General features: G+C 42.2%; 1 protein-coding gene across 8 annotated transcripts in view; it reads left to right on the top strand.

Moving 5' to 3' along the window:
• The window catches only part of CASP9 (caspase 9), a 191,539-nt gene that overhangs the window by 109,163 nt on the left and 54,666 nt on the right, over window positions 1-27,710 (top strand). For 3 of the 8 annotated variants that reach the window (XR_011204980.1, XM_069240264.1, XM_069240265.1), the window contains exons 7-8: window positions 8,775-8,922; window positions 25,845-26,024. Coding sequence is in view for 7 of the 8 variants with exons in the window: in XM_069240264.1 (XP_069096365.1) it covers window positions 8,775-8,922; window positions 25,845-26,024 (328 nt within the window). In the remaining variant the exon portion in view is untranslated. Of the gene's footprint in view, window positions 1-8,774; window positions 8,923-25,844; window positions 26,034-27,710 lie in introns of all 8 variants that reach the window. The other 5 variants (XM_069240263.1, XM_069240267.1, XM_069240262.1 and 2 more) reach the window with 3 other exon arrangements.

Below are 27,710 nucleotides of genomic sequence, written 5' to 3'. Positions count from 1 at the left end.
AATGTTATCCAGCTAGACCGTCGCCACCAGAGGATAGTACAGCCTACGCACAGGTGGTGTCGAGAGCAGCAGCATTTCATAATGTCAGCCTGCATGCTGAGCTCATTGAAGACGACTTTCTTTTTAACACACTGTCGTCCACACACAGCCAGTATCAAAGTCTTCCTATGCTACCCGGAATGCTAAAACACTCAAAACAAGTGTTTGAAGAGCCTGTAAAAGGAAGGGCCATTACTCCAAGAGTGGAGAAAAAATATAAACCGCCACCAACAGACCCCGTGTACATCACACAACAGCTAACACCGGACTCAGTTGTAGTAGGGGCAGCGCGCAAAAGAGCGAACTCACATACTTCAGGAGATGCACCACCTCCAGATAATGAAAGTAGAAAATTTGACGCAGCAGGCAAAAGGGTGGCGGCACAGGCAGCAAACCAGTGGCGTATTGCCAATTCACAGGCTTTGTTGGCCAGATACGATAGGGCCCATTGGGACGAAATGCAACACTTTATAGAACATTTGCCCAAGGAGTTCCAAAAGAGAGCGCAGCAGGTAGTAGAAGAAGGACAGAGCATCTCCAACAATCAGATACGGTCAGCAATGGATGCTGCAGACACAGCTGCTAGAACTGTCAACACAGCAGTAACAATAAGGAGACATGCTTGGCTGCGTACATCAGGATTTAAACCAGAAATACAGCAAGCTGTGCTGAATATGCCATTCAACGGACAGCAGATGTTTGGGCCGGAGGTGGACACTGCGATCGAAAAACTTAAAAAAGACACTGACACGGCCAAAGCCATGGGCGCACTCTACTCCCCACAGGGCAGAGGCACATTTCGAAAAACACAGTTTAGAGGGGGTTTCGAGGACAAAGCACAGAACCCACAACCTCACAAACAAGACCCACTTACCAGAGCCAGTATCAGAGGGGAAGTTTTCGGGGACAATATAGAGGGGGACAATTCCAAAAGAATAGAGGAAAATTCCAAAGTCCCAAAACTCCTCAAAACAAGCAGTGACTTCCAAGTCACACATCCCCAACACATAACATCTGTGGGGGGGAGACTAACCAAATTTTACAAACATTGGGAGGAAATAACAACAGACACTTGGGTCCTAGCAATTATCCAGCATGGTTATTGCATAGAATTTCTCAAATTCCCTCCAAACGTCCCACCGAAAACACACAATATGTCAAAACAACATATAGATCTTCTAGGACTAGAGGTTCAGGCATTGCTACTAAAAGAAGCAATAGAATTAGTACCAAAACACCAGAAAGGAACAGGAGTTTACTCTCTGTGCTTTCTCATACCCAAAAAAGACAAGAGTCTGAGACCTATATTAGATCTCCGAACATTAAATACCTACATCCAATCAGATCACTTTCACATGGTGACATTACAAGAAGTAATCCCACTACTCAAACAACAAGACTACATGACAACACTAGACCTAAAGGATGCATATTTCCATATACCGATACATCCTTCACACAGAAAGTACTTAAGGTTTGTATTCTAAGCGATACATTACCAATTCAAGGTGTTGCCATTCGGAATAACAACTGCGCCAAGAGTTTTTACAAAGTGCCTGGCAGTCGTAGCTGCACATATCAGAAGGCAGCAAATACATGTGTTCCCGTACCTAGATGATTGGTTAATCAAAACCAACACGCTAGAAAAGTGTTCACAACACACAAAGTATGTCATAGAAACCCTCCACAAACTAGGTTTCTCAATCAACTACACAGTCACACCTTATACTGTGTCAAACACAGCAATACTTAGGGGCGACAATCAACACAGCAAAAGGGATTGCCACTCCAAGTCCACAAAGGGTTCAGGCATTTCACAATGTAATACAGGCCATGTATCCAAAACAAAAAATACAAGTCAAAATGGTGATGAAACTCCTAGGCATGATGTCCTCATGCTTAGCCATTGTCCCAAACGCAAGGTTGCACATGCGGCCCTTACAACAGAGCCTAGCATCACAGTGGTCACAGGCACAGGGTCAACTTCTAGATCTGGTGTTGGTAGACCGCCAAACATACACCTCGCTTCAATGGTGGAACAGTATAAATTTAAACAAAGGGCGGCCTTTCCAAGACCCAGTGCCACAATATGTAATAACGACAGATGCCTCCATGATAGGGTGGGGAGCACACCTCAATCAATACAGCATCCAAGGACAATGGGGACACTCACCAAAAACAGTTTCACATAAATCACTTAGAACTATTGGCAGTATTTCTAGCGCTGAAAGCATTTCAACCCATAATAAGCCACAAACACATTCTTGTCAAAACAGACAACATGACAACGATGTATTACCTAAACAAACAGGGAGGGACACACTCAACAAAGTTGTGTCTCCTGGCACAAAGAATATGGCATTGGGCGATTCACAACCACATTCGCCTAATAGCACAATTTATTCCAGGAATTCAGAATCGGTTAGCAGACAATCTCTCTCGGGATCACCAACAGATCCACGAATGGGAGATTCACCCCCAAATACTGAATACTTACTTCCACAGTTTGGGAACACCACAAATAGATCTATTTGCAACAAAGGAAAACGCAAAATGCCAAAACTTCGCATCCAGGTACCCACAAGATCAGACACCCAAATCCAGCATCGCTGAATCTAGCAATCTGGCTCCTGAAGTCCTAGAGTTCGGACACTTAGACCTTACACATGAATGTATAGAGGTCATAAAACAAGCTAGGAAACCTACCACTAGACATTGCTATGCAAATAAGTGGTAAAGATTTGTTTATTACTGCCATAATAATCAAATTCAACCCTTACACGCATCTGCCAAAGACATCGTAGGATACTTACTACATTTGCAAAAGTCAAAGCTAGCTTTTTCTTCCATTAAGATGCATCTTACAGCAATTTCAGCTTACCTGCAAATTACGCACTCAACTTCTCTATTTAGGATACCAGTCATAAAAGCATTTATGGAAGGTCTAAAGAGAATTATACCACCAAGAACACCACCAGTTCCTTCATGGAACCTCAACATTGTCTTAACACGACTCATGGGTCCACCTTTTGAGCCCATGCACTCTTGTGAAATGCAATACTTAACATGGAAAGTTGCATTTTTAATTGCCATCACATCTTTAAGAAGAGTAAGTGAGATTCAAGCATTTACCATACAAGAACCATTTATTCAAATACACAAGCATAAAGTAGTTCTACTGACAAATCCTAAATTTTTACCAAAAGTCATATCACCGTTCCACTTAAATCAAACAGTAGAATTACCAGTGTTCTGCCCACAGCCAGACTCTGTAGCAGAAAGAGCACTACATACATTAGACATCAAAAGAGCATAGGAAAATAACAGCTACGAACTCCATATTACATGCTAACAGTTTTCACCCACCACGAACAAAGTGGAACATTCCTTATGGTGAATTTCTACGAATAAAGAAAATCTGCTCAGAGCCGGAAGAGTGTGAGAAGCACTTGAAATTAGCGGAGGAGAGATTCCTGGCAAGACAATATCCGATTTTTTTTTTAGCTCTGGCACAGAAACGGGTGAAACAATCATCAAGAGAACAACTAATTCATGGAGGAAATCAAGCCAGTAAACATGCCAAACAACAACAGCTGAGGTTCATAACAACATACTCACAGAGTGCCACACAAGTTCGTAAAATCTTGGAAAACCACTGGGCAATTTTACAAATGGACCCAATAGTGGGGGAAATCATGGGACAATACCCGTTAATGACTTTCAGAAGAACAGCAAATTTAAGGGATAAATTAACGCATAGTCACTTCCAAACTACAAAAACAAACTGGCTACAGAAAACTGGCTTTTGGAAATGCAGCAGCTGTAAGGCATGTAAAATTGGGGTGAATAAGAAAGAGTACTCAACAAATACTGGCATGGAGAGAGTGATACGTAAGCACTTGAATTGTAAAAGTCGATTCACAGTATATGTGATTGAATGTCCTTGTGGGTTGAAATATGTTGGCAGTACCATATGTGAGACTAAAAAACGAATTTTAGAACACATTCGAGCAACTATCAATATAGATAGGAGCTATGCAACAGCGAGACATATGGAACAGAAACATGATAGTAAGTGGGAACTCATGACATTCTATGTAATTGATCAGGTACTAAAATCAGAACGTGGTGGTGACAGAGAAAAGAAATTGCGCCAACTGGAATCTAGTCATATACTTGATATCCGATCTCTCACCCCGCTAGGTTTAAATCAGCATGAAGAGTTATTTGTACACCTATAAGGGTTGTCATAGCTCATAAGACGTTGCCATTCTCTTATTTTATTTTATTTTATTTCCATCAATTGATAAGATGCTTTCTTTTCTCGTTGTCATTTGTCAGATAGACATACAATTTTGGCGCTATAAATATAAGTTGACTGAAGGAATAATATCCAAACATTAATATACTTACATCAGAGGTGCAGGATTTAGTGAGGGCCTTTTTTAATAGGAAACTTTGGGGATTGTGCTATTGTAGGTAATATGCAATAAATGAATATGAATCCAATGTGAACATAAATTAAAAATTTATGAGGGCCCCTATATTTTGTTAATACACCTCAGAAATTGTTTTGAAGTCTCCATTAGCCGCTGAAACAAGATTTTATGATATATATTCAAAAATAATTTGATTCAATGAAATGTCATAAACTACATATACAAGAATGCATTGCAATGTGGAATCTAGTGAAAAACACCGTGGATTGTAGTTAAAACACTATTACAATTTGGTAAACATGTATATAAAAAAGTGTTTAATTTTTCTTTGTTAAAGTGTATTAGTGATGTTATGGAGTAACTTTTGATAAGTGGTGTAACTTTGAGTATTTTTTTCTGTTACTTTGGAGTATTTTATTTAAAGCGCTAAAATTACTACACAGGAAACACCTGTGAACAAGGTCCGGTGAGACCGAAACGCGTCAGGGGATTCCTGTTTGTTTGTTTATGATCTCACTAATGTATTAAAAGTTAAAGTATTTTTTGGCACAACGACAGAGTGCGGTTTTCTCTTGCTAAAACAGAAAGAGAATCTTGTTTTCTGATATATATATATATATATATATATATATATATATATATATATATACATACATACACATAAATGCTCGCACCCACCATCCACTAAGGGCATAACAGTTAATTATGAGTACTGTTGGCTATTCAGATTCAAGCATGTGAATTTATCGAATATCCAATACTAGATAAGAAAACAAGTTACTTACCTGTAACTACAGTTATCCAGTATTGGTATCTTTCATAAATTCACATGCGGCCCACCCTCCTCCTCCCCTTGCATACTCTTTGCTCTAGTGCTAGAGGGAATGAGCCTCTTTTGGCAGTATTCAAGAGGGTGCTGGCGCCTGATTGGTCATAAGCCAAGTTTGGTTCTTTTTTACAAAAGGACATGGATAGGCTAAATGTTTGAGTTTGCTAGCATTATAGCCTATGGATATTCTTACTTACTGCTCTTTAGGATACCATGGGACTCCCACTTCGACGACGGTGATGATTTAAGCATGTGAATTATGAAAGATACCGTTACTGGATAAATGTAGTTACAGGTAAGTAACTTGTTTTCTTATTAACTATCCCTATACCACTATCAGAATGGATTGAATATGTCCATGCTATATTCGGAGAATTCATCTCCAAAAACAATAAATGGCTACTAAATTTTTCAGCAAATCAGGCTGAATTTGTAATGCCCCTAATACCTTAAAGAAATAGCACACATCTGAAAAGCGCAAAGGTCCTCTGCAGCAATTGGCCCAGGCAAAATCCCCATAAATGTTTTGAAAAAGTATCCTGAGGGATGCAACAAATTTCTTCTTTCTCTTTTTGCTCAGTGTTATCATTTAGGTCAAATCCCGTCCTCTTAAAAGGGGAGTATTATAATACTACTTCATAAAAAAGCTTCGCAAACATTGACAGCCAGTTATGGCCAGATCGCTCCTATGGATGCATTGGGGAAGATGTTTGCATCCAGCATACTAGAACATCTTCAGGACTGGGCATCTATTAAAGGAATTATCCAACGAGAACAGGCGGAATGCAGACCTATCTACTTTGTGATTGGTAATATTGCTATTGTCCAGACTTTAATGAATGAACATGTGGCAAGAAAATTACATAGCCTGTATTGTGTCTTCATTGATTTTTCAAAGGCATTTGCTAAAGTTGACAGGACAACCCCCTGAAAGACATTGGCATAATTGTCATCCCCCCCAAATTTACTGAGTCTACTTACAGCACTACATTCCTCTCACTGTTAATGGGAGGAAGTAAGGGCCCAGCCCCAAAGATATAAACAAAGAATTACCTAAAACAAGGCTACCCGTTGGCCTCATTACTTTTCATTATGTATCTCTGCTATTTACCAGTCCAATTTTCAAATGTACGTATTTTCTCTCCATATGCATCTTGCATATATGCTGTAGAAAATGCACCTATAATGCAATAGCCATTTTTCGATCACTATGAAGGGAAGATTCTTCACACTATGGCCGCAGTAAACCAAACAGTCCCCGTACATCCACAGTGACTGAATTTGACCTTCCAAACTCATTTGCTTTTGCAATGGCAAATTTAGTGAGCTGGACCAATAGCGTATGTCTTATAACACTGGAAAAATATATCACTTTTAATGAAAATTTAAAATTAGTCTTAAATAAGTTGGAATGTAAGGTGGAATACTTATTCACCTGGACGCCAACACAAATTAATCTCTTTTGGGGAAAAAAGCCCTATCCTGAGGACTTCATTTAAGTGACATTAATCATTTTATGAAGTTATAATTTAATAAACCCTCTCTGGTTGCTCGAGATGATACACATTTACAAAAGTATTTATCTTTCAACGTAGATCAAGGCACTAGGTGGACTATATTGTTACTTAGGCTAGGGTTGTTTCCAGTAAATCCCTATAAGAGCCGTTGGTACAATTCCACAAGATTTAAGACACACCTGATATTTGTCCCGTAATCTCAGCAGTGCGCCATCAATACACAGCTCCATTATATTTTAAGTTCAGTATAACAAGTACGGATGAAATGTTACATTTTTATAAAGTCTGCTGCAAAAGAATTTGTGTGATATAATGTATATACTTTTTAAAAATCTTTTCTTAATCTGGTTTAAATATTCTATGTACATGTACACTTGGCTTTACAGTATGATTCTGGTAACTTTATTTTACATTGTAGGTCCCTGTTGTGGTCTTAATCAATACAAAAAAACACCTTTGACTTTTACTTTTTTACTTTGAAGCAAACATGCAGATTTTATGGCTTATCACGAGTCTGCTGATAATCCCAATTGGACTAGTAAACTTAGTTACGGGCTGAGATATACTATCACAATATTGATAGTTAAATATCGACATGCCTAAATATGACCAAAATATTGACAAGAATATCGCAAATGTAGGTAAACATAGGTTTGCTACACTTATCTCCATTGACATAGCTTGACATTATATTATATAAATATCTGCAAGGTACTTATATGTGGAGTTAAGAACAGTAAAATCTATACTTACTAATGTATTTTTACCCTCACAGTGTTCTGCTTGTGGAGATTTTACCCACAATATTGTGTCATGTTGAAACCTTTGTAATTAATAGACTGACATTCAGCCACCAACTCTATCTTAAATACAAGTCACACGGGAATATCTCAGGTTGGGAGTCTTCGGCGAGGCATTTTGAGTCCTAAAAGCAAGCAAAATGTCTGGGTGAAATTATGTCTGTATACATGAACTAACATATTAGGATCTTCACGGAAACAGTCATTCCTATTTTTTCATTCCCCATGCCATCTGCAGAACCCAGAATGGCTCCGCACAGAGGTCACTATACTACACAGTAACGGCAATAACACTAAGGCTAGCTCTTTTTGGAATAATTAGCAAACTGGCAAAATGAGTCTTGTAGGGTTCATTTAATATGCTGGGAAAACAAGTTTTCCAGGGTTTATTGAGGATACTGCCAGTAGTGCATCTACCTGGAAATCTGTTGGAAAACCTTGAGCTTGGCAGAAGAGCAGCATCTAACCTAAAGGGGTAGTACCTTAACACACTAGCTCCAAACTGAATGGCTGTCACCCATGGACTGTGCGCATGCTGTGTCCATGTCTCAACCTGTTTCTATTCACTTCACTGTCCATGAGAGAAGAGAGTACCTGTAGCTGTGTTTACCCATATGTCCTATTATCCCAGACATAGTGAGGCAAGATGCTAGTTGACACTAGGACCCAACTTCCACCTGAGGTTAGTTGAACCCAACTTAGACAGATTATTCCCTTCTGCATTATGGCACACCATCAAAGCAAAAAGCACTATACCTAGATTCTGATGGGATCAACACAAAAACTGCTGCATTGTACTGCATGGGAAAACACTGAATGGGTTGCCCCTCCTCAGATGTCTGAGGACAGCCTCCATGTTTTTGGCCATGCCCGCTTCTTCCTGACACTAAATGTTTGACATTTATTTCTGACACACCATTCAGTAACTATAATAGGAAGATGCGACCCCAAGTTCTCCTTTCTTTGAAACCAGTGTTGTGCGGTCAGCTTCTGTACTTTCAAAGTGGAATATTTAATTGAGGTCCTGCCAGTTTTGCGCGGTCATCACAGTGGGGAAGTTAAAACAGAATACTGCTTTAATATTGATATTTTGGTGTCAAATCACAGTGCTTATTTTCTTAGTGCTTCATTCTACCACTTAATATTTCAGACCCGCCATAGTCAACTTCCTGGAGGGGTTTATGGTACAGATGGTATTTCAGTTCCTGTGGAACGGGTGGTCACCTACTTTGATGGGCAACACTGTCCAACTCTACGTGGGAAACCAAAGCTCTTCTTCATTCAAGCCTGTGGTGGAAGTAGGTATATGCCGGTGTTCACATTTCTGCTTTTGTTTTCCGGTGGTGAGTTTTCTTAATCCCAGTGAGGCTTGAATTTCAGAAGGTAAAGAAAGAAATGAGTGTGTCCTAAATTGTCATTTTCCTATTATCTGCCACAAGGTTGTCTTCTTGTGTCTCTTCTTCCACCAGACCAAAACAGGAAGGTAAAAGAGAAAGTGGCAATTGTACCAAAGAACAGGCTTCTTTCCAAATTCACAATTAGCACTTATTGAGTTATTTTGTTGCTTCTGCTCTTAAACATTATGCTGAACTGCAGCAGTCCTTTACGCGGCCAATATATTACATTTGGTCTTCAGCTTATGTCTGGGTAAGTGATAACTATTAAAGGTGGTAAGATGGTGCCCCTGGCAATTATGCCAGTGCCAAGAAGGGAGCATTCTTGTGTTAGTTGAGGCTGTTGATAGGAGGGAGTGATATGCCAGGAATGTCAGGTGCTGTTATTGTTTTTTAAACATTTTTTATAGGTTGCAGTTTACACATGTAAGACATCCTCATGATTGTCATTGTCTGATACGTTGCAATTAAAGTTTGCGTACATATATGGGAGTATTTATGGCTACAGAGCGGCCAGTATAGAAAGAGTTTTGCAACACTTGTGAGGTTCTGAGCAGAGCTCTAAATCATGTACATTGATATTGGGTTTAGGCAAGGAAATGTTTGAATGATTGCCACGGAAGAGTAGCATTTTCATACATACTGTGTTAATATGTGTTTACACTTGGTACTAATGAGTCTGTTCTGACAGTGTGATATTGACTAAGGTATGCCATAGTTGGCGGGCCTTGTTCTAGAGGTGCCACGACTATGACTCTGTGAGTAAATATGAAGGTTGAATACCCTGGCAGCATATGGTAGACTTGTGTTGAAGAAGAGCAGTTCCTTTGTAATGGTGCTGAGAGATTTGTCAACAGTATGGCAGCCCAAGTAGGTCCAAAAACGTATAGGTGCAGACATTCAGAGCGATGTTGCATTAGCACTCAGGTGCCCTTTGGGGCTTGTATTCCCTTTTTTTGGGGGGGGGTTCTGTGGTAGAAGGAAAGATTTTCTGAAACGCCAGAGGCTATGCAGCTTTTAAAAAACATCCAATCCATTGGAATATTGAAAAGAACATATAATGGGGTTAGACCACTGAAGTAATATAAACATTTCTGCTGACCAAACTGTTCCTCTTTCAGGTGCTGAGAACAACAAATTGTTCAAAGTCTGTGAATACAGTACTTCGAATGCGGAACGTCTTTCCTGACTCTTAGACCGAAAGACTGATTCTCTGCAACAAAACAAAAAAAATATCATAAGACGTAATAGGATCATATTGAGATTTTCCATTCTGCCTTTTTAAAACATAATAAAACTTGAATTTATTAAAAAACCGTTAGATCCAAAGTACCATCCAAAATATCTATTCACAATTTACCATCTCCCAAGGAGAGGAAGGAGGGATAATACTAGCCTCCTAGTCTTTAATAACATCCTGATTCTCCTGAGTTAAAATCTTGGAGAGGGGGGCATGGCATGAAGGGGCATGAAGATAGACGTTCCAGGGTGAGCTCCCTCTATACGGGGGCCTCGAGGGCTGTAATTCCTGATTAACATGGGCACTGTATCTCTGTGGCGGTGAGACAGGATGCACTGCCTCGTCCTCCAGGAGGTTTAGCAGGCCTTGAAAATGCATTGGGGCAAGGTTTGCAAAGGCTGAAACAGAGACTGCAAACAAGCAGGATGATGGCTCGCAAGGCCACTACATGCAAGGAGTGAGGCCTTGGGAGAGTTGGAGGGGGACGCGATCGGCTGATCTGCCCACCGCGAAGCAGGGACAGGGGTGGAGTGCAGAAGGTGCACCATACTAAAAGGACCGGTTGAAGGACAAGGCCTTGAGCCCACCCAGTCTTGTGTGATTGACTGGTACTCTCCATCGGACGAGCACGCTGCCAAGTCTGAGGTACAGACTTAAATGGGTCAGTGCCAGCCTCCTGGGGCGGTCAAAAAGCCTCATGCGCCACCAGGAAGGCAGGTCTGTGCCCCTGAGGCATGTTGTGAATATAGATAGACGCAATACTCCTGATTGGGATCCCTGAAAATGAGGGAGAGTCGCTGGGCCCAATCTCAGTCAGACCACATACCTAAAGGAGACAGTGGTGATTGCAACCGTTCGGTTGTCGGAGGCATTGGAGCGGGAACCCTGGGGAAGGCCAGGTGCCCACCACAACTGCGAACAATACTGCTGGAGCATTTGACACTCGTACCCCTGAGACCTGCATGAGAGGGATTGGCGGAACAGAAGTATTAGGGGATCTAACAAACGGCAGATCCAAATAAGCTAAAAACTACCCAACATGCAGGCACCTGGGGATTCTTGGAGAGGAGGACAGAGGAGGGCTGGCGACTGTGGCTTTCTCCCCGCATTGGCGCTAGCACTGCCTATATAGCTAACCCAGTTGAACAGGCACTAAGATATACTAGATATGGGGAGGGGTTATTCAGATGCTGTGGGAACACAGCTTGAAATTAAATATAGAAACCTGCATGGAGACAAGCTCCTAATAGAGTGGACGTTGTGGGTTGCTTCTCCCCTCACCCCCTCCTCATGCAGCAGAAGAAAGTGTTGCGGGCTGCATTGGTGAGCATACCACTCAGAAACCCCTGAAGGGATGGGCAGAAACTGAGCACAGTGGGTGGCACACAGGCAGAAATGGCAGTTCCGGTGACAGCGGTTCCAGAACAGATGTGAAATTAGGGGGAACTCCTTGGCGAAACACACCGCTATGATCCTGGAGGCAATAAAGAACACCAAGACACTGGAGGAACAAATTGCCACAGTAGTCATGAAAGCAGGACTACTGTGAGAGGATCATAAGAAACGTCCACGAGAGTTTAAGAGACAAACGCAAATTACCATCATCCACCCATCAGTCAAATACCTAGTGATGAGATGTACACTTATCGATAAGGAAAAAATGATGTTGGCAGACTGCATGGAAGACACGGAAAGTAGGGGCTACAGATGCATTGTGCGCCTGGTGGGTATTCCTGAGGGAACAGAGGGCCCTATCGTGAAACTAATGGTGGAAAACTAGTTAGCAGAAACTGTACTTAACGGATAAACATCAATTTTTCTAAGTCGAGAGAGCCCATCGAATGCATGCGAAACCACCAGTGTGGGGAGCAAATATATGACCCATAATAATATGCCTCTTGAACTTCAGCGACTGGGATGTAATTTTGCAAAGTGCACAGGAGCATGGGCCCTGAATACTGAGAGGGCTCAAGGACAAATTTTACCCGGACCATACCACACAGTTCCAAAGCCAGAGAGGGACATTTGTGCCAGTTAAAAAAATACTCTGACAGTTGCACCAGAAATACCTGCTCATCTTCCCTGTAAAGTTGAGAATTATACACAGGGAAAAGACACATTTCTTTTGCACAGCTCCGGAGGCTATGGCCTGGTCAGAATGGATGGGGCTATGGTCGAACCCGCAGCCCAGTGATATGAAACCCAGAGAGTGGAAACCAGCACTCACCAGAGGCTGGAAAAAGCAAAATGGCAAAGTCACTCCCAACCAAGGAGCAAACAAAGGAGGAACAGAAAAAAACTGTTCAAGAGATAAGGATAACCAACGCAGTTTTGGCTAATAATAAATGGAGGACACTGGTTCTGAATGCAAGGAACAGCAGCTCTGAACACAACATAACAGGAACAAACGCAGAAGAACAGCTGCCGAAACTCACTCTGATGACAGCTGCATGGCCTGCACTGGTCTACATTGGACTGCCAGGATACAGGGATTCTTGTCTGCGAGCAATGGAGAGAACACATTCTGACCCCGGGCCCCCCCCGTTCCCACCCCTTTACTGGGATAGCAGGGTCTACGTGCAAGTAAGTGGGGAACTTTTGCTAGTCTCTGCCTGAACTGCTGATCCAAGACTTGCTGGCATCTATCACTGCCATTGAGTACGCCCCAGCCACACGGCAACAAACAGTTCATATGTTGTTTAGCGTTTGGGATCATACATACTGTGAATTTTGGGGGGGTCAACTGAAAGATCACGGTAGGTAGGGTGGGGGTGTGTTGAAGGATTAGTTAGTAATGTATCAGAGTCAGTTTACCAGGTTAAGTGAGGGACGGGAGTCTTCAATGATGGGAGGGACTGGAAAATTGAGAAATCTTGGCCACCATGACGTGCTCCCAGCAGCTAAGACTGTGAATGTGGAATGCTAATGGATTGGGTAACAAAGTGAAGAGAGGACTGATCATCAAAGCACTCAATAGATACAAAACGGATATAGTGTTCTTGCAAGAGACTTATCCTATGGACACTCAACTCAGTGGTCTGGGGAGAGGATGTATAGATTGGCATGCTCCGCACAACATTTCTCAAGCTCTAGGCAGGGGGTAGTAATACTCCTCAAAAGATCGGACCCGCTTCACGTGACCCACACATGGGTTGATTAGCTGGCCTGGGAGAAGAATGGGAGGGCGGGGCTGTACTTCTACTGAATGTATATGATCCACCAGGGGTGCAGATGGTGGCATTGGGAAAGGTGGGGAGAGCTCCTTGTAGCTAAATCCCAGTCCCTTACAATTTTAGGCGGGAACTTCAATCTAGTTTTTGACTCTTAACTAGATATTATGAGTCTGAGAAATGAGGGAGAGGTGACCAAAGGGAAACAAACACTGAGCAGGCAGTTTTTTCATACGGAGGGAAATCTGGGGACAGGAGCGAACATACTCTTTCCACTACCACATCCACAATATGCACTCTAGGACGGATTTTTGTTCACTACTGGAGACGACATACACAATTTCACAGTGGCAAGATATCTTGCAAGAGGTTTGAGCGATCATTCCCCACTAGAGATCACCTACTCTGGTGACGAACCAATGGGAATCAGAAAGTGGAGGATGGCGACATGCCACCTAGGCAATAAAAAAAGAGCTTTGTCGCTTGGGTAAGGCATCCAAACTTTACTTTAAGGAAAACAAAGGGACTCTACAGAGGAAGGTTACAGTACGGGGGGCGTAGAAGTCCATAATCCGGGGAATCATCATAGCGTGAGCGATCAGAGATAGACAGGAACTTACTAGTAGGTTGATAGATCTGGATGAATGACTAATGCAACTTGATAGGGAATACACAACTAGCCCTACGCCTCAGCTGGCAAGGGACCTTGAATTGACCCGAGAGAATTATCGCCTGATAGCCCACAATGAGGTAAAACTAACCCACATTGCCATAGAAAAGTACATCTACGAGGCAGGAGACGAGGCTGGTAAACTGCTGGCCTAGATAGGGAGCAAGGAAAAAGAGGGATTATTTGTGAAGAAGGTTAGACTGAACTTTGGGGACCGAGTAAGAGGTAGTGAAGAAGTAGCAGAGGTGTCTGCTGATTATATGGAATCAGTCTATAATGCGAGACCCTTAGCCTCCAACAAAGAATTTATTAAAGATTGCCCTGTGAAATGCCTACGACCGGAACAGACGAGTGAATTAGAGACTGATATTACCATAGAGAAAATAACAATGGGACAAATGGAAACAGGAATGGCCTGTGACCCAATGGGTTACCTATAGAGCTCTTCCGTAGGCTATTTCGTAGGGCCGCAAGACAGCTGCAAGAGGCATACATTTGAGCATTTAAAGAGGGAGAACTCTGAGGACCAGAGAACAGCAACTGTAGTTCTAATGCCCAAAGCAGGCAACAAACCCATAGTCCGATGTGAGTACTATAGAAGCATATCTTTACTAAACACGGACACCAAGATCCTAGCGAAAGTCCAAGTGAATAGAGTGCAAGAGATAATCACCCATCTGGTGCGTCCAGATCAAAATGGATTTATACCTGATCAATCAACTAAACCAAACATTCAGAGATTACATAATAACATCACAGAGGTAGAGAGACCGGGCGACCCAATAGTGAGCGCATCCCTCAATGATAACAAGGCATTTGACTTGATTGAGTGGCCATACCTGTTGGACTTTTAGAAAAAATGGGGTTTGGGCCGATTTATATTACATGGGCTAGAATGCTATATGCAGCACCCAGGGCCAGAGTGAAATTAATTGGCAGAATATCTAAGGGCTTCCTGTTGAAGATGGGTATTCGGCATGGATGCCCCCTGTTGCCGATGCTTTTCGTGTTGGCAATAGAGGCTGTGGCTGCATGGGTGAATGTAGATGCATAAGTATGGAGGTGGCCAGGTGCTATGCAATAGGAGGAACTTATTTAACTATACACGTATGATATCCTACTATACCTAATGCACACAGACCAATTGCTGGTCCAACTGAGAGACATCTTTGGGGTATTTGGCAGACACTCTGGACTTCAGGTTAATTGCGACAAATCCCTATTGTACCCGGTGGGAGGATGGGAGAGGGAGAGCGAAATGCTGCTTCCACTCCGAAAAGAGCCCCAAAAATTTAAATCCCTTGGGATCTGGACCACTAAAACTGCAGATGCCCACTACATGGCCAATATGTTGTCTCTGCTCCAAAGGCTTGAGGGAATTACAAAAACATTGGAGTAGGTTACCATTGTCCATTATGGGCTCAGCAGCCGGTTTTAAAATGATAGCATTGCCCCGGTTCCGTTATGTGCTCCAAAACTCCCCCCACAGAATACCAGATGCCTTCTTCAATAAAGTAGACGCATTGGTTAGGACATTGTTATGGGCAGGAATGCAGTGAAAACACTCCAGCACAGTCAATTTAAGGGAGGCGTAGCTTTGCAGAACATTCAGAAATATTAAGAGGTGGCGCAGGTGGGAGTGGTAAATTATTGGTCATACCAAAAATGAGAGCTCCCCGGTGCTCCACCTGGATAGAGAGGGTATGGGAAATAAGAGCTACCTACACCCACTATATGGGAGGAAACTTGAGACACGGGGGCCCAGCATCAAAGACAGTGGTTTACAAATGGTGCAATCTAAACAGGGAATTGAAATGGGAGGAAAATGGGAGGAAAAACTGACTCCTAGGATACCATTATGGTAAGGTACTAGGCTTCTGCTGGGGGCTATGAGGGGTAACTTCGGGAGATGGAATGCTATAGGGCTCTCCACATTAGCAGATGTGTGGGATGTGAATGGTATAGTACCATTTGAACATCTACAGAAGGAATATAAGATGCAAAATACACAGTGTCTGAGGTATAGACAGCGTAGACACTCACCCCAAAAATGTATACTACAGAATGAGAAATGCAAGATGATTCCTCCCTTGAGCGTCAACTGTTGGACAGTTGCATAAAGAAAAATCTAGTCTCACTCACATATGGCACTTCAAAGAAGGCCCCTTAGCTCAATTACAGGAACCCTGGAAGTGAGAGATAGGGGAATTAGACGAAGAGGACTGGCGAACCACATTGGGGTTTCCCAGTGAAGTTTCAATTAAAACCAGTTACCATTTAATACAACTCAAAATAGTCCATAGGATATTACACAAGGGTACTACTCCATAAAATAGGCAGAGTGGACCATCCACAGTGCCTGAGAGATTGTGGATTTGAGAGTCCCCTGCTGCATTCTTTGTGGGAATGTCCCAAACTGAGACACTTCTGGAAGACGATTCGTAAGCCACTGGAAGAAGCAGTTGGGGCAACACTAGACTTGCAGCAAAGATTGCCCTGCTGGGTATTTGGGGGCCCACAGATTTTACTTGAAGTCAGAAAACACTGAATAACATGGGATGCATGATCGTCAAGCGTGATGTAGCGCACAAATGGGGCGATAGGTTCCCTCCCAGTTATGGCAACTGGGAAACTAGGATGGAGCACTGTAAAATGTTGTAAAAAGACATATATCGGGGGGAGTGCATGAAGAAATTTGAGAAAATATGGGGTACCTGGGAAATGTAGAGCATGTAGGGAGGGGGTGGTAATTATTATGAAGGGGAAAGAGGTATGAAGAACCAGCAGCCCCTGAGCAATCTGGGGGAAGGAATTGCCACTTAAGAAGAACTTGGACATTTGCCGACCCTGGCACAGGAAGAACTTCATTGCATTGGGATATATTTATCCTTTTACTGACATTGGGATGTGATCCTAGGTATGCTTGTGTTTCTTTGTTCCCTTTCTCTTGATTGTTGTGAGCTCACAGAGGTGGAAAGCTTAGCTGTCAAATATACCGCCTGGTCGTCTATTGATGCTCTGTATTTGATGCAGAGTTGTTCAATATATTGAAGAAATAATAAATCAAAAATAAATAGTTTTTTTAAAAAACTTGGAGAATCGTAGTTCTATGACAAGTCTAGAGGCTTGCATTATTCATGTTAAAAGGTTTCAAAGTAAAGCCCAGAACATGCTCTACTGATGTAAAATAAAACCTTATGTAATGTCCTCTATTAGACCATCCGACACTTTAAGAATGTCTTCTCATCTTCTACAAGCCAAAATCATCTACTTTCTACTGCACTTCTCACAAAATGAGCTTTACATTTACAACAGCATCTTGCATTACAGTCTTCACCAGTCTAGCAACACTCCCTGACGAGACAACCTTCAAAGGCTTTACATAAGAAATTAACAACTGACTTGCGCCCACAGCTCTGTTCCCAAATGCCCTCTGATCATATTCCCTTCAACACCGCACAACACAATACTTTGGATGTTCATCTAAACTTGGATAAAAGACAGATTGAGGTACAGTTTTAATTCTCTTCCATAGTTAAAAAAACAGCCTATTAGTTTGAGAAAACCTACTGTTGAAATGTAGAACTTTACCATCAGAGACCCTCCTAAAAGAAATTAATCAAGCAAAATAGTTAATAATCATGTCAAACACCAAATTGTCAAAAATGTATTTATTGACCACCTCTGATGCATTCAGAATCACATGTACATCCCACAAAATATTATACCTAGTTCAGGGTGGTCTTTTGAGCTCAGACGCATCCCTTTCATGGCTCTGCAGAACAACATACTTCTATCAGTAGAAACTTCTATTAAAGAATGCCCTATAGTGATCACCAATCTATTGCAGTTGACAGTTACATAAGGTAGTCCTGTCTTAACACCTTTTGTTAAAAAAATGAAAAATCTTTACTGAAACTTCATTTGCCTCTATTGGATCCAAATGCCTCTCAACAAACAATGCATTCCTGTATCTCTTTCTGGTACGCGGTAGCAATGTTGTATTGAGAAATTCCACAGCCGCCCCTGTAACTGCTTAAATCGATCTTATCTATTGATACTCCCAACAAGAAGGTTGAGCTCACTTGACTCCACTAATGGATGTTCCTCTCTTCCACTCCTACTAACTGGCCTTTGAAAGCCTGAGTCAAAAAGGGTTCCTTGACTGCGAGTACCAGAACTGATGGAAACCAAGCTTGACTTTCATCAAACAATCAATCAAATACATTTCTTAAGCGCACTACTCACTCTGTAGGATCTCAAGGTGCTGGGGGGGGTACTGCTCAAAAAGCCTCGTTTTGAGGTGCTTTCTGAAGGTTAGGAGATCCTGGGTCTTGCGTAGGTTGGTGGGGAGGGAGTTCTAGGTTTTGACGGCGAGGTGGGAGAAGGATCTGCCGCCGGAGGTGGTGTGTTGGATGTGCGGGACTGTAGCGTGAGCATGGGCGGCGGACCGGAGCTGTCGAGTTGGTATGTGGAAGTTGACTTGGTGAAAATGGACCAAAACTACACAACAGAGATGCCTCTTCACAAGAATAAACAGCCACTGAATCATACAGAAGGCAGCATAAGCATATCCTGTAAGACTGCTCCAAACTTGATTGAATTTGTCTATAGCTAGAGACAAATTAAATAGTTGTGCAGTCGGTGAGATTACCTCACACTTTCTGTATTTCCAGGAAACATTAATTCTTCAGTCACTGTAATATACCAAATAATGTTAGTTCCAATCTGTAACCATGTTCTCTATCCCAGATACATACTGGGCTCTCAGCTCCAGCTTGGGTTCTACCGCCACCTCTGAAAATGCTTGTTGATATACATAACTGCAATCACATTGTCATATCTCAACAGAACTCTGGACTCAGTCTTTGCAAAAAACAAAATAAAAAAACTGCAGTCCTCTCTAAAACATTTACGTGCTCCATTTTCTCCGTCTGAGTTCACCTCTCCCACCTGTCGGCTGAGGAGGTAATCTTGCCCTCTATCTTAGTTTGCATGCATCTGAATCAAAGACTAAATCCGGACTTTCCACTTCATTCCATGCCTCTAGGTTATCAACCCACCACTTGATTTCTTCCTTCACTTCTACTGTCAAGGGCCCACATACCAAGAACGTCTGGCTAAACCATAACTATTTAAAATGTACTAATGTAGTGGTTCCCAACCTGTGGCCCAGGGACCCCTGGGGGTCCGCGAAGCCTCCTCAGGGTGTCCCTGTCTGCTTAAGCAATTATATAACATTAACAGGTTAGGTCCCCAGCTTTCAATAATGACTCATTGGGGGGTCCCCGGATTCCAATAATTATTCAGTGGAGTCCCCGGTCCTTGTATTGAGAGAGTGCAGAGTCCACAGAAGTCAAAAGGTTGGGAACGACTGTTCTAATGGCATCCGAGTTCTTTTAAAAGCTGTATACTGATGATTAAAAGAACTTATGCGTAATGCTAGTCTCCTAGCCTTTCATAAAAATCCTGTTGTTCTCTCATTAAAATCTTGGAGAATTGCCATTTATTGATAAGGGTCAAAGCCCTGATTTGGTGGAGGATGAAGTTAGTACATAAAAAGCCAGTCCAGGATTGAAGGATCCTTACCCCCAAATCAATGTCCCTTTGGTATCGCTTTTTTTTTTTTGTCTCGCTCACTGCGCTTTGGACGCGGGTCGGTACGTCGCCCCCTCCAACTCCGTCAACAGTTACGCAGCTTATTTACACACACAACTGATATGTCTCCCCCCTCTTTCCCCATCCTCCTCGACAGGCATGGCTCATCCTCACTCTTGTAATTAAAACATGCATATTGGCACCCAGATATGTCCCCAGTTATCAGTTACACAGTTTCTAAGCTGTATTTTTTATGCAAAACAACGCAACTGCACCGTACTGAATTACAAATATATGCAGTCAGACTGCAAAATCCTGAATCGTGTATTGCAAGAATGTTTATGTATAATGTTTAATAAACGGATTTACAAAAAAAAAAAAAGCCAGTCCAGGATTGGCGTAGACTAGAGGTTTCATATTGGGAACATTAAACTTCAACATTCTGGCTAAATTTGTGACAAGGTTTGATGTCCACTCATTGTTAATTGTGGTGCTCTAAGCAGTGAGTGAAATGTGCTTCTCTATTAATAAACAATCAACTTTCTCATAATTGTGCAGGCCTGTTGGAACATTCTCACAAAATGAGAGAAAAAACTCTCCAAATTAAGCAGCAGCAAAGTGCATTTGTTTCAGCTGTTTCCTTTTTCAAAAATTAAAAATGTGAAAAAAATGTTAAAGTATTAACATAGGTCTAAAAACCTGTAGTATTCTTGACGCCTAAAACAGATTTCCTTTCTACTCATTTTAAAGTGCAATTTTATTTCAAGCATGACCATGAGTCTCCGCAATTCCAGCATGCTGACATTTATTCCAACCACCATTTTTTCCAGCTCAGGCAAAAGGATGCTATATTTTTGCAAGAAATTCCTGAATTATTGGGCTGAGTTAGAGTTTGACAGAGCGGGTCCTCTGTCACAACTGCAATAGAGTACCCATTCTGCCAAACTGTTGGTCCGCATGCCTGATTTGGAAGTGGATAGTCCGCTAGGAAATATGCCAATGGAGTAAAATTTACTCCTTTGACGTAAACCTTCATCTGACAGCCCAAGGGAGTAGAGGTCACTGGAGGTAAGCAATCATTCTTTCCACCCTATTTAAGTTAGTTAGTCGGATGGCCTTTGTTTTGTTTTTAATGTCTGTCACTGCCTGGTATAGGGACTTCAAAAAATACAAACATCCCCTAAACCTTAGGAGAAAACTCACATAGTGGGAGGATCATTACTTTTTTTAAAAAAAAATGTTTTTCACAGACAAGCTTGTTTAAAAAAAATTAAAACCATTGGAAAGGTTTGGTAGCCTGCCGTAGTGTTTGACATAGCTGTCTGTTAAAGTTTAAACCATCAACAAGATCTGCCATGACAGAGGTTCCTGCCAATGTATAGAGATGTCTGTGGGCTGGTTGACATTTCTAAACTTGGTGAGCAGAGTAAAGAAAAGGTGGTAGATGTAAAGTCCTCCAGCGCACTGTCTGCCTTTACTCCGTCCACCAAACCCTTAATCAGGCCCTAAACATTTTCCCAACTTCATGACTGATAAGTAACCTTCACACAGGTTTTATTTTCACTCTGCTTTTTGCCCCAGTTACCTTCCGATTTAGAGTGCACTTTTAAATGACTGGAATTTGGCAAGTGGCAGTTGGTGAGACATTGCAATACAGGTACCCTCTGGTTTTTGTCTCATGGATGTTTTGTGGAAAGAATGCACAGTCTATTGCTGGCTGGGCATAGATTAAAGGAGTAATAGGAGAGGAGGCTGTATTGTGACTGGTTAATGCATTGTAATGTAGTGTTCTTTGAAGAGATGAGTCTTCAGCTCTCCTAATTTGGAACAGCTTTGGGGCAGTACTCGTGGATATGGGGATGTTATTCCAGATCCTGGATGCATAGATGGAAAAGGCCTGCTGTCTTGTTTTTTCTGCAATTTGTCCTGTTTTTAGTCTGCAGTTTGATGATGTCCTGGCTGCGGGTGTGCCAAGAGCCTCCAGGCATAGTGAGTTGTCTGCAAGATAAGGGGGGAGCTGGGCTTGATGGCATGTAAATGATGCAGCTGGTTTGACAATGGCATGGAACAGCAAGGGAAGCCAATAAAGTTCCATCAGAATGGGAATGATGTGATCATATTTCTTCAGACCATGGATGAGAGGTGCTGAGGCATGTAGGAATGCCCCTAAGGGCTGCCAGAGTGGAGTCTGGGGGGGACCATGCAATGGGGCTTTATCTCCATCCAGATGCAAAAATACAGTCATGAAGTATCTTTCTGGAAAACTCGGTTTGACTTTCTTTAAAGTAGAGAGCTGGTACCAGGCTGTCTTTATTTGTTTGGTAATGTAATTTCTTGAGGGTGAAGTTTGTGTCCAGGGTGAATCAAACTGGCGTGGTATTCTGAGAAGTTGGGATTTGAAGCCATATACATTCATGGGATTGTGCCTAGCTTGTACTGTCTCTTTTTTGTTATTTATGGGAACTAATAGGTATTCCTTCTGAGTTGGTCTGAGCTTTCCGGAGGCACTGGGCATCCAGGTCTGGTTAATGTGCAAGCAGTGTTTGAGGCATTGGATGTCTGAAACAGAGGAGACTTTCAAGTACAGTTGTGTATCATCATAGTATGAGTGAATCTTGATGCTGTTATCTGTGAGTAGAGAACCAAGCGCCTCAATGTAAAAGTTGAAGATGACTGGAGACAGTATGGAAACTGCCAGACTTCACAAGTGATAAGGATCTTTTGTGAGCTGGAGGTGCCCCAGTGAACAAACTTGTGTCATTTGGAAGGGTTGGATATGAACTAGCGAATGACATTGCTGGTGATCCCATTTGAGAAAGGGTGCATATGAGGGTGGCATGGTCAGTGTGTCAAATGTAGATAAGTAGTCTAACAGGATCTGCAGGCAGGAGTTATCTTCATTTGTGGTCAGGAGGACATTGTCTATGTTGTGTAAGGTAGAGATCTCCATGCTGCAGAGTGATCATCCGATGCCAGACTGGTAGTTGTGCAGTAGATTGTTAGAGCAATGATACGATCTTAAAGTTTAACATAGACTGCTATTTCATTTGTCTTGACAATAAATGTTAGGTGAGTGATGGGCCGGTTGTTGGTGTGGTCATCATAGTTTAGTGCAAGTTTCTTAATGAATCGCCTATCTTGAAAGCTTGTGGGAAGATATCTTGAGTGAGAGGCATTGACACTGGCAAGTAGGAGTAAGAGAGAAACCTCAGCGAGAGCTTTGATGAAAGTTGGTGGACATCAAGGTGATTGCTTGATGTCCAGGATGGTGGATTTTGAAGCCCTCATTCTTGAGGATGTTGCTTGATGTCCGGCCTACTTTGCACTTCAACCAGTGCTTAATTTGAGCCTCACGTTGCAGGTGGGTCCCACTTGCACTCATTTTGGGGGACCAACACTTGTGTTTTTTTCTCAACAGACTTTAATCCAGCGCAAGAGAGAAAAACAAAAAAGAGGGAATGAAGATAGAATGGAAGGCATGAGGTGCAATCAGGGCTACGCAACCTTAGTATTCAATGCACCAATGCACATTTGCTAGTACCAACCTCAGGCTTCTCAGCAAAGCTTTGGGCCCTGCTTAATCTTTTAAAAATCAAGCATGGACTTATGTGTTTCTAGAAATAGAACCTGCATTCTATTGATAGATTATTATAGCAGAACAAATGCTAAGACTAGTGCTGTCGCCTATTGCTAAATTGTTCGTGGAATCCAGCTTCCATCCTTTGACTTGGCACACTCCACCAGGTTTGATTGGATTGGTGGTATTTGTTTATGTCTTATCTTTCACAGCTACCCCCGAAGCTTCTGCCAACACTGTACTCTTGGGGCATCTCTCGGAAGCAATGCAAATTTCGGCCACAGTTCCAGCTCAGCCCTTATGCTTTGGCCTAAGCAGCCTAATGCTGCATTCTTTTCCTTCCCTTTTTGTTCTCATTTGCTATTGAATTTGCCCACAAAGGTAAGTGTGTCTGGACATAACAGGATAGGCTACCCCCAGCCCTATTTAATTTGATATATTTGATTTATTTGAGTGCACATTTCTCGTTTAAAATTCCATGCTGAATTTTGTATTGTTTGCATGTTTACCATTTGCATTATAGTAGCACGATGGTGCATCAGTTATTCATAAATATGTATTCATATGAATTATGATGTTTTATAGAAATAAGAGAAAGTGAAACACGATTAATATTTTAATTCTTGCATTTGACATTGTTTGTGAGGCTTGCCATTTTCAAAAACATCACGTAAATGTAGTTAGGTAGGTTAAAGACAAGTATCTGTCAGAGAGGAAAATCTTTGGGTTTCTGGGAGACTGTTTGTTCAAACTGAGATGAAAACATCTTTTGCAAAGACTACTGGCAAGCTTCTCTGAGCCAGTGTGCCCTTATCAGTTTGCTGGGAATGCAACAACTCACTGTGTGCTGCCACAGAAAAGAACACATTATAGAACACGATTGGTGTACAACCTAAGATATGCAGCTGAGAGGTCACCTTAAAAACAGATACAGACTCCCTTGGGTGTTTAGCCAGAGGCAAGAAGGGCAGTAGAGACTGGAGAATAGAGTTATTTCCATCATTTCATGCAAGGAAATTCTGAAATAATGTTACAGTGTTGCAATTTGTAAAAATATTTTGTTTATTAATCACTTTTGTCTCAACAATTGTGTTTTTTTCACTTTTTCACATTATTTGCACTAGATTAGGATGATGATTTCAATAAAATCTTTAAAATGTATTCTTTGTATTCTTAAGTGTGTCTATTCATGGTCAAAAGAGATTATGAACCAACTAACAGCGTACTCCTGTAAGTCACACAGGACTGATGTTTGCCCATAGCACCCCATTCTTATGTATTGCTCAGTTGGTTCATGGATTATTTTCCTGTCTCAGGCTGATACGTTGGCATTGAGCCTCCATTTTCACCAGAGGGTTTAGAAAACCTAACTCCGGGCTGTATTTTTTCTTAAGAATGGCAACAAAATATATCACTTTCATTAGCCACCCTCTCTCAACTCCTCACCCATTGACCAACAACTCATAAAATGCTTCATTTTTTCAAAAAGGAAATGATCAAGGGTACACATGTGGTAGAAAGATAAGGCATGTAGTGTATGATGCAAAAATGTGTACACCGCTCTAGGGTACAGCACATTGGATAGACCAATTTAAAAGCATTTTCTGGTCCTGCAACTCCTTTGCAAGTCATCCCACAAAGCTACTAATGTGAGAGAGGCTGGGGACTAAGAATACCAATCACTTACCAATTCCACTGTCTTTGTGGTTTCTGTAGTGTGTTTGGGAAGAAATACACATCTGTTTTCTGTGACTTCTATTCGGCTGTAGCACATCGTTGCTGGATGTTCGGGGGGAGCAGAAGTGTCTCTACTGTCTGTTGGAGAGTGAGGCACACCTAGTCGTTCTATGGTCTGTAAGATAAAGGAGAACATCTGTACTTCATCTGGACTGTAGGAGAAGGCATTCGATCTGTTTTCTTTGTGTTGCACAGAGGTTCGTCTGTTTTAGGGATCGGTACACCTAAATTGCATGTAGTAGGGTTTGGAATGTCTTGCCTTTTTCCAGTCTGTGATGTTAAATAGAACATCTCCTCTGTTTGATTGAAACATCTGCAGGGTGAGTGGCATAGAGTGATAAACCAGCAGTGTCTGGCAGAGAGATGTAGCTCTATCAAAGTGAAGATGATGTGCTCCCTGTGGCAGATCATGGTATATCTGAATTCTGTGGTTAGTATTGAAGTGGCAGAACTCTGCCCTGCCTAGGCAGTGCAGGGAAGGTGCGGCAGTGAAATAGATAATCCGTTACTTAGGGTCTAATGAAGAAGGCTCTATCTGCGTTGCAACTGTTAGAACCCACCAGAAGAAAGCTGATGCAGTGGCTTTTTATCTTCTACCATAGATTTTCCAGTTTTAAACCACTTCACTGTACTTGTATGTCTCTTCTCTATTACTGTTCCCATTTGTAATTTTCCTGTTCTTTTCATTCACTGATGGCCGTTGAACCACATTGGGCCCCCTTGTAATTTGCAGATTGTTTTTATCAAGTTAGATTCTGGCCCTTCAGAGTAAATAAAAATAGCAGTAATCTTTTTTTGTGTGACTTCTCTCTACTGTTTTTATGATATCTGCAGGTGGACGGGACAGGGGCTTTCAGATGGACTCAGCAGCACCAGACATCAGCGATCAGAGTGCAACTGTACAGAGTGATGCTACCCCATTTGGTACGCACGCAGGAGGCCAAGATCAGCCCGATGCAGTTGCCAGCCTCCCGACTCCAAGTGATGTCTTGGTGTCCTATTCAACATTTCCCGGTGAGTAAAGTAAGTGTCTCTATTCAGCAGTATTCCCGTTGGGATTATAAACTAATGATAGGGTTTTACATTTCTTGTGAGTTTATATTAAGTGTTTAAATCCAAAGAGATAACATTGAAGATATTGTATTGTCTCATACCCCCAGACCTTTGTATGGTCTCAGTACTACTCGGTCTGCACGTACTATTTCATTACAAATGTAGCAGTTACTTGAGATACACATAATCTGATGCCATTATCTCTTTTTTTTTTTTTTTTTTTTTTTTTACAGTAATATTAAAAACTAGTTTTGGTACTAGGGTCCCAGAAGGACCCCCAAGGGCTAATACAAACTTTTCTTTAAAAAATTGACATGATTTCTCATCAATATCATGAATTTGCTGGAAAAAATAGAAAGAAAAAGCTTGGGCTGCCGCGCTTGTTTTTCAGAAGCCTCTGGGTGGGCCAGGTCCTGGGGTTATTGATATTTTGAATGTGGCGGGGGGGAGCACCTGGCTCACCAACAGCCACGGGGACTGCCACCTCCCTAGCGCTTTAAAGAAATTGAATGCATGGGGGACCGCTCAGCCCACTCTGTAGCTGCAGGGACCGCCATCCCCCTGGAACTTTAAAGAAATACAATACGGGGGGGTCCGCCACCTCCTCTGGGGTTGGTTTAAAGAAATGCAGGCCCTCCCCCCCCCCCCCCCCCCCCCCCACAGCCCTGGGGAACGCCACCTTTCCTGGGCTACAATTAAAGAATGAAGGGGGTCTGTTGCCGAGCCCGAGGACCACCACTTCCCCGGGGCTAGATTACATTGCACAGCCCCCCTCCCAGAGCCAATAGTGGTCCTGGTGACCGCCACCCCCAAGCCTGGCTCCTGCTATGTCCTGGGTTGCACACCCCTGGGACATAACTGTTTGCTTTCACTTGGTAGGAGATGACCGCTCCTACCAATCAGAAAGCAAACAAAGTCTGCTTTCTGACCGCGTCTGCTGTCAGACAGCTCCCGCTGGCAGAAAGTGGAGTTTTCATCTGTTTCCCTGCACGAAAATATGAGTGCACAGAAATGGATAAAAACTTGGCTCCCAGAAGCAGGGAGTTGGTATTTAAAGCATCTCTCTGCTTGTGTGAGCAATGGCGACTCCCACAGGACATGGGAAACTGGCTGGGACTATGGGAGCCTTGAGGCTCCCCCCACGGTCTTGTCACTCACTCTGTCTCTTCCACCCCATAATGGGATGGAAGAGAGAGAGATAGTTATTGAAATGGTCTCTCCGTGCAATGATTTCAGAGTTAGACTAGCAAGATGTTTGGTATGAATGTTTAAGTTGCGTTTGGATGCCGAGCACAACATAGTAATTTCTAGCCTAATGGTCAAGGTCTTCTGCTGTCACTAAGTAGGCTGAAGGTCCAAAACCTAGTAGTGCTTGGTAGTGTGTTTTTTATTTTTATTTTTATTTACTCGTGTTTTGACTGTAACCTTCCTAGTGATGGAACATTCATGTTTCTTTCCAGTCACATGCATGGGTTGACTGTCATAGGTACGTCTGAAAGCATCACAGTAAGGGGTCACCTATGGCCTAAAACTTAAGGTCACAGACCCTCACACTGAAAGTTGAGGGTTCTACTCCAGGTGTGCCCGTGGTTGTTTTCTTTCTTTAATTTCTTTTAAACTTCAAAAGTTTAAGGTTCAAACTGAAAG

This window comes from Pleurodeles waltl, chromosome 6, assembly GCF_031143425.1.
Source record: "Pleurodeles waltl isolate 20211129_DDA chromosome 6, aPleWal1.hap1.20221129, whole genome shotgun sequence".
In the NCBI taxonomy this organism is placed as follows: domain Eukaryota; kingdom Metazoa; phylum Chordata; class Amphibia; order Caudata; family Salamandridae; genus Pleurodeles; species Pleurodeles waltl.
The sequence above is the reverse complement of the archived record's forward strand: the minus strand, read 5'-3'. Positions and strand labels throughout refer to the sequence as shown.